This window comes from Mesoplodon densirostris, chromosome 12 (assembly GCF_025265405.1).
Source record: "Mesoplodon densirostris isolate mMesDen1 chromosome 12, mMesDen1 primary haplotype, whole genome shotgun sequence".
NCBI lineage: Eukaryota > Metazoa > Chordata > Mammalia > Artiodactyla > Ziphiidae > Mesoplodon > Mesoplodon densirostris.
The window spans coordinates 89,715,356-89,728,446 of record NC_082672.1 but is presented as its reverse complement, the minus strand read 5'-3'; the positions used below and the strand labels follow the sequence as shown (position 1 = coordinate 89,728,446).

Genomic DNA, 13,091 nt, shown 5'->3' with positions numbered 1-13,091 from the left:
TTTGGAAAATAGTTTGGTAGTTTCTTATAACCTTAAAACATATATTAGGAGAAAATATAAAAGTAGATCTGTTTGAGCTTAGATTAGACACAATTTCTTAGATAATATCTAACACCAAAAGCACAAATGACAAAAAAGAAAACAGATAAATTGGATTTGATCAAAATTAAAATTTTTGTGCTTCAAAGGACACAATCAAGAAAGTGAGAAGACAACGGAATGGGAGAAAATATTTTTAAATCATATATATGATAAGAATTTAATATCCAAAATGTATAGAGAACTCCTACAACATAACAACAAAAAGAGAAATAAACCAATTTAAATAATGGGCAAAGAATTTGAACAGACATTTCTCCAAAGATTTAAAGATGGCCAATAACCACAAATATGTTCAACATCATTAGTCATTAGGGAAATGCAAATCAAAACCACAATGAGATAACACTTCACACCCATTAGGATGGCTATAATAAAAAAGACAGACAATAACGAGTATTGAAATGGATGAAGAGAAAAGGGAACCCTCGTATATTGCTAATTGGAATGTAAATCAGTACAGTAACTTTGGAAAACAGTTTGCCAGTTCCTCAAAAAGTTAAACACAGTTACCATATGACCCAGTAATCCCACTGTTAGGTATATACCTAGAAGATACAAAAACTTATGTCTACACAAAAACTTATACATGAACGTTCATAAAGAATTATCCCTTAATAGCTAAAAAGGAGAAGTAACCCAAACTGTAATCAACTGAATGATGGATAAATAAAATGTGTTATATCCATACAATAGAATATTAATCAGCCATTAAAAGGAATGAAGTACATGCTTCAATATGAACAAATCTTGAAAATATTATGGTAAGTGAAAGAAGCTATTCATAAAAGACTACATATTATATATTTCATTCATATGAAATGTCCAGAATAGGCAAATCTACAGAAACAGAAAATAGACAGTGGTTGCTAGGGACAGGAGTGAGGGAAAATGTGATGTGATTAATGGGTACAGATGGGGTTTCTTTCTGGGGTGACAAAATGTTCTCAAATTAGTGGTGATCATTGTACAACTTTGTGAATATACTAAAAACCACTGAACTGTTCAATTCAAAAGCATAAATTTCATGGTATGTGAATTATATCTCAATAAAGCTGTTATAAAAAAAAGTTAAACATATATTTACCTTATAAAGCAGGAATCCCATACCTAGGTATTTTCCCAAGAAATAAGAATATATGTCTGGATAAAGAAGATGTGGTACATATATACAATAGAATATTACTCAGCCATTAAAGAGAATGAAATAATGCCATTTGCAGCAACATGGATGGACCTAGAGATTATCATACTAAGTGAAGTAAGTCAGACAGACAAAGACAAGTATCATATGATATTGCTTATATAAGGAATATTTAAAAAAAGATACAAATGAACTTATTTACAAAACAGAAACAGACTCACAGACTTAAAAAACAAACTTATGGTTATCAAAGGGGGAAGATGGGGGAAGGGATAAATTAGGAGGTTGGGATTAATACATACACACTACTGTATTTAAAACAGATAACCAACAAAGACCTACTGTATAGCACAGGGAACTCTACTCAATATTCTGTAATAATCTAAATGGGAAAAGAATTTGAAAAAGAATAGATATATGTATATATATAACTGAATCATGTTGCTGTGCACTTGAGACTAACATTATAAATCAACTATATTCTAATATAAAATAAAAATTTTAAAAAAAGAGGGACTTCCCTGGTGGTCCAGTGGTTAAGAATCTGCCTTCCAACGCAGGGGACGCAGGTTCGATCCCTGGTCGGGGAACTAAGATCCCACATGCTGTGGGGTAACTAAGCCTGCAGCCTCTAGAGTCTGTGCGCCACACCTAGAGAGGCTGCGTGCCTCAACTACTGAGCCCACGTGCTCTGGAGCCCGTGCATCACAACTAGAGAGAACACACCCTGCAACTATTGAGCCCATGCGCTCTAGAGCCTGAGTGCCACAGCTGGAGAGAAGCCCGTGCGCCGCAACAAAAGACTGCGTGTGCCACAACCAAGACCCAATGCAGCCAAATAAATAAATAAATAAATATGAAAAAAAGAGAAATAGTTGTAAATGGAAAAGAAAAGAACATATGTCTATATAAATAACTGTATGAAAACGTTTATATTAGTTTTATTCATAACTGCCCCAAACTGGAAAGAACTCAAATGTTCATTAATCAGTGAATGAATAAACAAACTATGGTATATTCATACAATACTACATAGCAATATAAAAGAACAGACTATTGATACATGCAAAAACATGGATGATTCTCAAACACATTGTACAAAGTGAAAGAAACCAGACAACAGCTAACACTGCAGGATTCTATTATGTAACGTTCTGCAAAAAGCACAATCTATAGGAATAGAAAATAGATCAGTGTTTACAAGGACTTGGGAGTGTAGGGGAATGAGAGTGACTACGAAGGGACAGAAAAGAACTTTTTGGGGTGATGTAAATGTTCTCTATCTTGATTTTATAGTATGTATATGTGTATATAGTATGTATAGTATACTATAGTATGTATAGTATGTATGAATTTGACAAATGACTGTATGTATTTGTCAAATTCATACAACTGTACACATGAGTTAATTTCAGTGCATGTTAATTACACTTTAATACATATAACCAAAAATCTGTATAAAAATCTGTCATTTCATAATCATATGGGGAAAAAGTAAAGGATGATTAATCACAACCTTTTTTTTTAAACATTTCAAAATGACCCTTAAGGGATTCTGTGTTTGTCACTCCTTGCTCATGTTAAGATAGAGCACTCTACAGAGATAAAAGGTTTCCTTCTGCTCTTAATCTTGAAATTAAAAAGTATAAGCAAACAATCAATGTGAATGTTTTCAACTATCTTTCACTATCTGCTTTAGTAATACATCATTTTGCATAAAGCCCATACAGAATCTGGCTATCACTTTGTCTAAAATCTGTCTTTCCTATAAAGAAATCTATGATCCAACAGAAGGTACACTTCGGGATAATATAATGTGGCTATGTTAACAATGGTCTAATCAGTTAGCAAGATGGTAATAAAGACCATTTATTTGCTTGAATAACAGATAATAAAGATAACATATAAATAACAATTCCTTTTCCATGAAAAAAAATTTGTAGGTTTTCAAAAAAAATAATTAGCGACTATTTTGGTCTTTAAGTTTCCTTGATGAAAAAATGTAAGCTCCATGAAAACAGGAACTTCATTCGTGGCACGATTCTCAATATCTGGAATTTTGTGTCTGGCTATAAAGAAGTATGAGTTAAATGAGCAACCACATGTATACCTACCATTAGCTCAATATCACTGCCAATTATATAAAGCTGATCTTCCATGGAAAGCTTCCTGTTCAAATGGGCGAGAACATACGTGATTCCAGGTAAACGCACAGCAGGACTGGTTAGAAGACTACCCCAGAGGGCACTGTAGAATGCCGACTGGTCCACTGCAGTAGCAACCTTCTCCAATAATGTGTTTGTTCTGAGGTACAAAATAAAGTGGTCGAAAAAGGGAAATATTTAGTTTCACGATGTTAAACACAAATCTTTATCCTGTCCCAGAATGTATGAAAGCATCCCTGCCGTAGTCATATGTTCCATAGATGGGAAGAAGCATACACGTCAGAGTCAGAGAACTGAGTGTAAGTCCTGGCTCTCCCAATTACTAGCTGTGTAATCTGGGGAAATCACTTAGTCTTTCTTCAGTTCAGTTTCCTCATCCGTAAAATGAAGATAACAACAAAAACACCACCACAAGTCCCATCTGCCTCAGTGGGTTGTTAAACTCACATACATTATAGTTAATAATAATCCTATAGCAGAACATATCTTCTGTTGATTTTCTACAAAATTTTAAAGGCTATTTCTAAATATTTCCTTCTCTTTGAAATCACATTATGTAATTCACTATTTCAATGAATTATCCTATGAAAAAATCAGAGATGCATTATTGCTTTATTAAGAACTGCATTTAAAGAATAATTACCTTTCATTTGTTTTAAACATAAGATAAACAATGCAATACACAAAAATTATTACATTGCTGTTTAGCAGATTCAGAATCAAGAGAATCTGATGACGAGTTCTACTGTTAACTTACTATGTGATTTAATACTAACACTGTTATCCCTTCTAGCCTCAATTTACCTATGCATTAAAAGAACATGTTTTCATATCATTTTATAGAACTTGTGTGAAATAACTGGCAAAACGTATTGCTATGGTCTGAATGTTTATGTCTCCTGAAAATTTATACATTAAAACCCTGATCCCCCAAAGTGATGGTATTAGAATGTGGAACCTTTGGGAGGTGCTTAAGTCATGAGGGTGGAGCTCTCATGCATGAGATTAGTGTTCTTATGAAAGAAATACCACCAGAGCTCCAAAGTCCCTTCCAGTAGATGAGGATATAGGGAAAAGGCTCCAGCTATGAACCAGGCAGAAGGCTCTCATCAGAGCATGGTCATGTTGGCACCTTGATTTTGGACTCCCAGCCTCAAGAACTGTGAGAAATAAATTTCTGAACTTTTGCATTTCTGAATATTTCTAAATTTCTGAAAATAAATTTCTACCTAGTCTGTGGTATTTTGTTACAACAGCCCAAAAGACTACGGCACATAACAAGATTAAATCATAGAGATACCACAGTCATGAAGATCATTATTCAATTTCTACATTAAATTTTTAATTATAACTAGCAGATTTATAAAATGGTATTCATTGTATGCTTCCCTTAGGAGAATTAATAAAACAGTTTAAAACAAGACTGATTTATAAACTTAATAAAATAATCTCACATTGTGTTTCTAAAATTTTAAGCAAGTAAGTGAAAAAGTTAATAAAAGTAAATGATAAGTTTTGAGGACTAAAGTATTTTTTCTCAAAGTAGTTTATAAGAGTAATCCAATATTTTCAGGATTAGATTCTTACAGCATTATGGGAGCAGATGAAATACAATAAAAGAGTAGCTGGTCAATGCACTGGAATAAATTATTTAAATTTAAATCATTACGTGTACTCGTAAAGAAAGTTTGGCATTTTCTTTTCATGCCACCTTAATTCATAATTTCCTTTTTGGTAAGAATATCAGTAACAGAGATACTAAAGATACTTAACGTTACCCTGCATTGTCTACCACTATTAACTTCCAAAGAAATAATAGGCTCCAAAACTGATCAAATCATTTTCTTTGAAGAGTTAAAATATCAAGAGTATCATGTCAATATGTTGGTGCTAGGCTATTTTCCACCATTAACAATTTAAAAATTGATGGTACATGGCCCAATTTCCCATTCTTTTTATTAATTTAAATGTCCTATCTATTGTACAATTATTTTAAATTATGGGTCACAAATTTTTGAGTGATTTTTATGTGCTAGGCACTAGACTAAGTGATATTGAAATATTATAGTAACACAATGAAATAGGTTATGCTTTTTTATACATGAGAAAACTCAATAAAGTTCAGAAATGTTGAAAAAGCTTTCCTAAGCTCACACAGTATCTGTCAAACTAGGATTTGAACCCAGTCCATCTACCTTCCAAGTCTGTGCTCTTATTACTCAGCTAAATTTTCAGTGTGATACACAAACTAGACACACTACAATAATTTTTTTGCTATAAAAATCTTCAGGTGATAGACTGAGGTGTCAAGAATAATTAGCTTTTGTGATGTTAATATTACTGATTTAAGGATGCTTGCTGACAAATCCATGACTTTGATTACTTAGCTGCAGCAATAACAGTACTATCATACCTCTCATAGTACTCTGATCCTTCTTCTAAGCCAGGAAGAATACCAGTTAGCAATCCTTGTAGACCAGGCTTCAGTGTTTTACCCAAAGGCAGATAATATATCTCATACAAACTTAGCAATGTTGGTTTCACCGACATGGCAGCATTTGCAAGAAGAGGAAATAGTCCAGAACTGTTTTAAAAAATAAAAATAAAAGTGGGGGATAAAATAACTATAAAATATTAATTCATATGTACCAACATGTGTGTATAAATCTTTTAAAAATGAAATAATGTTATACTGCTCAGCTTAAAATGGTATCCTGTATAGTGGTGCCTTCTATATCCATTAAACCAACCCAGGTCTCTCACCTGAGCTTCATACTCATAAACCCAGTGTCCACCTAGCTGTTTCACAAAGCCTTCAAATTTCACGATTCGTAAACAGAGTTCCCTCTCTCCCCCTGCCCCAAATCCTGATCCTTCCCCTGTAATTTCCATTTCAAAATATGGCATCAGCATCCATCTGGTTGGAGTGATCCTTGACCCTTTTAAAAAAATCTACTTCAAATCGGAATCAATTACCAAGTTTTCTCTCCAAGCCATTCTCCTAGATATTTTTTGAATATAATAAATTCTCTCCATCTCCATCAGATAGCTCCTTAGAACAGACCACCAAGATATCTCAATCATCATCTCTCAATCATCATGTCTTACCAAGTACTGCTTCAGGACAGCCCTGAAGCAGCTGTTCTTAATAAAACCTTTCACTGGTTGCCTGCTGCCTTTAAGATATAGTCTAAATGCTTAATGTGGCTTTTAACATCTTGCTACTACATACCTCTATACAGACCATGTATGCTCACCAATATCACTCCTGCACCCTCTGCTCCAGCTACACTGAAGAATTCCTCTCAAGTTCATTTTAGAACTTTCCACACCCTTGTTAGTGAGCAGGCCTTCGCACATGCTGCTCTGAAAGATACAATTCCTGCTCCCTTACTTAAAACCTCCTTGTTGTCTGGATGATTCCTAGGACTCAGGAACTCAGCCTAAGCTGTTTCCTTGAGGAGACTGTCTCCTAATTAGACTGGGTTAGGCTCCCTATTTGATGTTCCCATAGAACCTAACACTTATTCTAATAAGTAATTCTGTTCTTACTAACAGTAAGTAATTTTATTGCTATGATAATAATAAGTAATGCTAGGGACTTTCCTGGCAGTCCAGTGGTTAAGACTCTGCACTTCCACTGCAGGGGGCAAGGGTCTGATCCCTGGTTGGGGAACTAAGATTGCACATGTCACACAGTGCAGCCAAAAAAAAAAAAAAAAAAAAAAAAGTAATGCTGTTCCTTGAAGCAGCAAAAGGAAACATCTACAAAGTAAAAAGACAACCTGCAGAATGGGAAAAAATTTGCAAACCATATATCTGATAAAGGGTTAATATCTAAAACACATAAAGAACTTGTACAAGTCAATAGCAAACAAACAAATAACCTAATTACAAAATGGGCAAAGGACCTGAATAGACTTTTCTCCAAAGAAGATACATGAATGGTCAACAGGTACTTGAAAAGATGCTCAACATCACTAGTCAACAGGGAAATGCATATTAAAACCACAGTGAGATAACATCTCATGCCTGGCAGAAGGGCCATCATCAAAAAGACGAGATATAACAAGTGCTGGTGTGGAGACAAGGGAACCCCTGTGCACTGCTGGAGGGGTTGCAAATTGGTACAGTCACTATAGAAAACAGTATGGAGATTCCTCAAAAGATTAAAAATTCCACTTCTGGGAATATATTCAAAGGTAAAAAAAAACCACTAACTCAAAAAGAATCCCCATGTTCATAGCAGCATTATTTACAATAGCCAAGACATGGAAACAACCTAGGTGTCCACTGATGGATGAATAAAGAAGTTGTGTGTATGTGTATACACACACACACAGACACACACAGACACACATACACAATGGAATATTATTCAGCCATAAAATGAGGAAATCCTACCATTTGCAACCACATGGATGGGTCTTTAAGGTATTATACTGAGATAAGTCAGACAGAAAAAGACATACCGTATGATCTCACTTAGGTGGAATCTTAAAACAAACCAAACCAAAACAAAAAAACACCCAAACTCATAGAAAAAGAGATCAAATTTGTGGTTACAAGAGGCAATGGTAGAGGGAGGGGGAATTAGAAGAAGGTGGTCAAAAGGTACCAATTTCCAGTTATAAGATAATTGAGTACTAAGAATGTAATGTAAAACATGATGACTACAGTTAACACTGCTATATGATATACAGGAAAGTTGTAACAGAGTAAATCCCAAGAGTGCTCATCATAAGGAGAAAATTTTTTTTCCTTTATTCATTTCTTCTTTCTTTTCTTTTTATTGTATCTATATGAAAAGATGATGTTAGCTGAACCTATTGCGGTAATCATTTCACAGTATATGTAAATCAAACCATCATGCTGTACACCTTAAACTTATACAGTGAGGAATGTCAATTATTTATCAATAAAACTGGGGGGGAAAAGAGTAATTCTAATAGATAATTCTGTAATATCAGAAAGCAAGAGACCATCTCTTTTTATTTCTGTATCCTAAATCCTTAACACCAAGTCCTGCACTTGCAAAGTGCTTAACAAATGAATTAAGAATCTGTCTTGTTCCTACTTTATACAGAAAACAGAGGTCATCTAGTGGGAATTCCCTCAACTCGCCACTTTCCTGACTTCAATTTTAGGTACAGTGTGACTTAAAGCTACAGTAGTAACCTCTTCAAAGCTACCTTGCCCCAGGGCCCAAGGTCTCCCTTTGCCAGGGCCCTGCTTTATCTACCATCCCTTTTCTTTCCTGTAATTTCTTTCTTCCTCCACTGACAATTGTGCTTAAATCTTTCCTATGACTCTAAAAAGAGAACAAATTACAACAACAAAATCCCCAAACTTTATCTTAACTACCTCCTGGCTTGAAGCTGCCTTCCTACTTCAACTTTTGGGGGGGAAAAAAAAGCACTTCTCCCAATTTACCACCTCCCAGCTGATCTTCAATCATGATACTTCTACCTGCTCTACTGAAGCTGTTCTCCATACTGTCACCAATGTCTACTAATTGCCAGATTTGATGGTCTATTTTCAGTCCCTACTCTTTCATTTGCCAATAGTATTTGATACTATTCACCACAACTTTCTCTTGAAATTCTTTCCCCTTTTGGCTTCAGGTGAGCTCTGTCTCCTGGTACATTTTCTATCTCTGATTCTTCTTGTTCCTTTTCAATGACTACTTTCCTCCACCTGCTCTTTAAATAATGTGACTCCTAAGTATTCACAGAATGGTCTCATTCCTTTTCCCTCCTTATTATTCACAATGTACTGGGTGATATCAATCATTCTCTGGCTTCAACTGCCACCTGAACACTAACTGCTCTAAAATCTCTCTAGCCTGAAGTCTGGGTTTGTATTATCAAAAGTTTACTTTACATATCCAGTTAATATTTTATGCTGCTCAAACTACATGTCTAGCCTTCTTAGTAACACCTCTGTGTACTGTATCATATCAAAAAAATAAGTTTGAAGACACAATATATTTTATCATATAATAGGTTATAGAACTTTAAAAGTACTTGTATTTGTGTTAAAGCATAAACCTTGAGATTAACTTACTTAATAAAAAACAAAAAGTCCAACATTAATATAAACTTTAGTTTTTAAATTAGCTATACTTCTAAAAGATACAGAATAACAATTTTACTCCATAATGTATGTATATGTAAGAATGTCTGCCATATTTAGACACGGTATTCTAGAATTAATTTATTATTCTTATATAGCATATTCCTAATAAAATTAGATATACTGCAACTTTGTAAAATAGCTGCTTCTTAAAGTAAACTTTCTGTTATTTAAGAGTTTAAAAAATAGCAGGCATGAGTTATATAAGAAAAGTCTTGCCTTAAGGAAGGAATCTATCAGTTATTACATGTAACTGAGCAATTTTCAGCTTTTTATTAAAAAGTGCTGTTCCTTGGAATATAGTGTTTATTATTAGTATTAAAAATACCTATTACTGACTTTAGGTTCTATTTTTAAAACATCCATGCAGAATTTAAAGAAAGAGAAAACACATACACAGTAAAGTAGATCAATTAAGTTAAAAGTTTGTTTTTAAAAAGCCTAACAAAATTCATAAACTCATGACAAGACTAACCAGAGTAAAAAAGGATGTCTGCACCAATGTCACGAATGATAGAGGAAAATTGGATATGCACATGCAAAAGAATGAAATTAGACTCCTATCTTACACCACTTACAAAAGTTAACTCCAAATGGATTAAAGACATATATAAGGCCTGAAACCATAAAATATACAGGAAACATAGAGGAAAACATAGAGAAAATCTCCCTGACACTGGCCTTGGCAATGATTTTTTTGGATAAGAAAACTAAAGCAAAGGCAACAAAAGCAAAAATAAACAAGTGTGACTACATCAAACTAAAATGGAAGAGAGGATAAGATATGGGGAAGCCAGAATGAAAAGTTCTAACATATGTTTAATCATAGTTCCAAAAAAGGAAGAGAGAATACATGGAGTAAAGTCAATTTAAAGAGACTCCAGAATTGATGAAAGGTATTGATTTACAGATTTTAAAATCCCAATGAATCCCGACCAGGATAAAGAAAAAGATAGCTACCTCTAAATACATCACAGTAAAACTGCAAAGTACTAATGACAAAGATGTAGAAGTAAATACGCAAGACTTCTCTGCGCTGATATTTGATCAGAGACCTGGATTAAAGCATTACAGGGTGAGGAAAACAAAGAAAATGAGGAAGAATAATCAGAGACCTATGTTGTCAGAATGGAGTAAACTGGGTAGAAAGCGGTAGGAGTTAAGAGGTCACTGACACAGACTGGGCCAAAGTATATAAAGCCTTAAAAACCATAGTAAGGGCTTTGAATTCTATTTTTAAGTGACAGGAGGAAGTCAATGGAGGTTTTTAACAGAGGAATGATACTATCTATTCAATGTATTAAAAAGTTTACTCTGATACTATGTGGAGAAAAGGGTGTAAGAGAATAAGAACAGATGTTATATGAATATTCAGAGGCCGGTAACAAAGACCAGGCTAGAGATAATGATTACTTAGTGTGGATGCTGCCAACAAGGGTAGAGAGAGGTAGATGTATTTGGAACATGGAACAATAGTTAACATGTACTGAGTACTTATTACATGCTGTATATTGTTCTAAGCACTTTACATATATTAACTCTCTTAATTCTGTTAACAATACCATGAAATTGATCATCTTATTCCCATTTATGCAGATGAGAATACATACAGAGAGAAGTGAAGAAAATGGCTGAAGATCACAGAGCCAGTTAGCTGTAAATATGAATTGTCTGACTCCACTGCCTCTGCTCTTAACTACTATGAGATAGAACTCTTAGCGACAGAATGTTCATGAGAGGAAGGAGAATATGGGCAAAGAAAACAAGACATCAAGTGTAAGTCTGAGATTTCAGGTGTAAATGGATGGACGGTGGTGCCATTTACTGAGCTTTAGCGCACTGCAGATGGCCAGGTTTATGGGAGAAGGTGAGGTTAGTTTGGAGCAGGTTGCATTTCAGTTGCCTTTAAAGATCCACACTGAGGTGGAGAGTAAGCGAGGAGTTTAAAGCAGAAGTCAGCACTAGTGATACCAAGTTGGGAGTCTGCACATAAAAGATAAATCATGGCTTGGATAAGCATGCCCAAGGAGAGAATATAAAGTGAAAACATTAGGTACAGGACTAAGCAAGCCTTAAGGAACTCCATATGTAGAGTTTAGGGAAAGGAGAAAAGGCTGGTAAAGGAGATTGAGAAAGTAACAAAACTGGAGAATGCAGTATAACAGAAGGCAAGAGAAAAAGACTATTTTAAGTAGAGAATGGTCAACTATGTTGAAAGGTGCTAAGAGATCAGGTATCTATTTTTTCTCAGGGTAGTTCTCTAGCTTAAAAACATAGAATGTACTGTAGTCTCAACAATTTTGAAAAAAAAATAAACTTTTCAAAAATGACATCTGAGAAGGAAAAATTTCTTATATTAAGAAATATTGGGGACTTCACTGGTAGCCCAGTGGGTAAGATTCCACGTTCCCAATGCAGGGGGCCCGGGTTCGATCCCTGGTCAGGGAACTAGATCCTACATGCATGCTGCAACTAGAGTCCGCCTGCCACAACTAAGAGTACGCATGCTGCAACTAAAAGATCCTGAATACCGCAGTGAAGATCCCGCATGCTGCTATTAAGGCCTGGCACAGCCAAAATAAATAAATAAATAAATCTTTAAAAAAAAGAAAGAAAGAAAGAAAGAAACACTGTAAATTTTTCTGAAGTACTTATTTATCAAAATATTTAAGACTGGCATCTGAAAACTTTCATCATTAAGGACTTTTCAATTTTTTACCTTTTACTGCAAAAAGCATAAAATAGCTAAAAATACTTTTTACTTACATGCAAATAGATAATAAAATTATTCTCACCTATATAAAAAAAGATCTTTGGCAAGTCGCTTAGGTCCAATGATTTTGAAGATAATTTCATATGTTTCAAGTGCCTTCCGATGAACTCCACCTGGTAATGCTGGATGTAGACATTGAGCTAGGCGTTTGCCTATGGTCAGCTTTTTGGGTACTACTTGGTACTTTGCATTATTTTGTAAAACCTTGAAGAAAACATTTTAATTCAGTTGAGAAAAAATATTACATTTCATTTTATTTCCATTTTCTAGCATAGTATTACCAAAAATCCTTATAGGACTTCTTTACACTCTGAAAAAATTACAGAGGATGTCAAAAAACTTTTGTTTTTGTCAGTTACATCTGTCAATACTGGATTTAAAATTAAAACTGAGGATTTAAAAATATTTATTAATTTGTTAAAAAAAAACCTCACTACGTGTTAACAGAAATAACATTTTTATGAAAAATAACAATACTTTCCAAAACAAATTTGTTCAGAAGAAAGGCACTGTTTTAGATGTCTGCAAATCTTTAATGTCAGTCAGCCTTCAACCTATTTTTGATACACTGTTTGAAATACATGAAGAAAATCGAACCTCAACGTAGATACTGTGTTGGAAGAGGAACAACCACTGCTGTACTATATCATATTATAGCAAGTAATTCTAGTGCTAACAAGAACATACATGAGATTATAATTGCCCATTTGCTTTTACTAATCTCCCAATTGGGCCAAATGCATGTTGCTGTATTTATTCAGCTACTACATTTCTT

At 34.3% G+C, this 13,091-nt stretch overlaps 1 protein-coding gene across 3 annotated transcripts in view; it reads right to left on the bottom strand.

Moving 5' to 3' along the window:
* Positions 1 to 13,091, bottom strand: part of DOP1A (DOP1 leucine zipper like protein A) — a 111,153-nt gene that overhangs the window by 71,543 nt on the left and 26,519 nt on the right. For all 3 annotated transcript variants that reach the window (XM_060115076.1, XM_060115078.1, XM_060115079.1), the window contains exons 3-5: positions 12,339 to 12,520; positions 5,822 to 5,992; positions 3,358 to 3,547 (exon numbers count right to left, since the gene is read on the bottom strand). In XM_060115076.1, the coding sequence (XP_059971059.1) occupies positions 3,358 to 3,547; positions 5,822 to 5,992; positions 12,339 to 12,520 (543 nt within the window). The remainder of the gene's footprint in view (positions 1 to 3,357; positions 3,548 to 5,821; positions 5,993 to 12,338; positions 12,521 to 13,091) is intronic.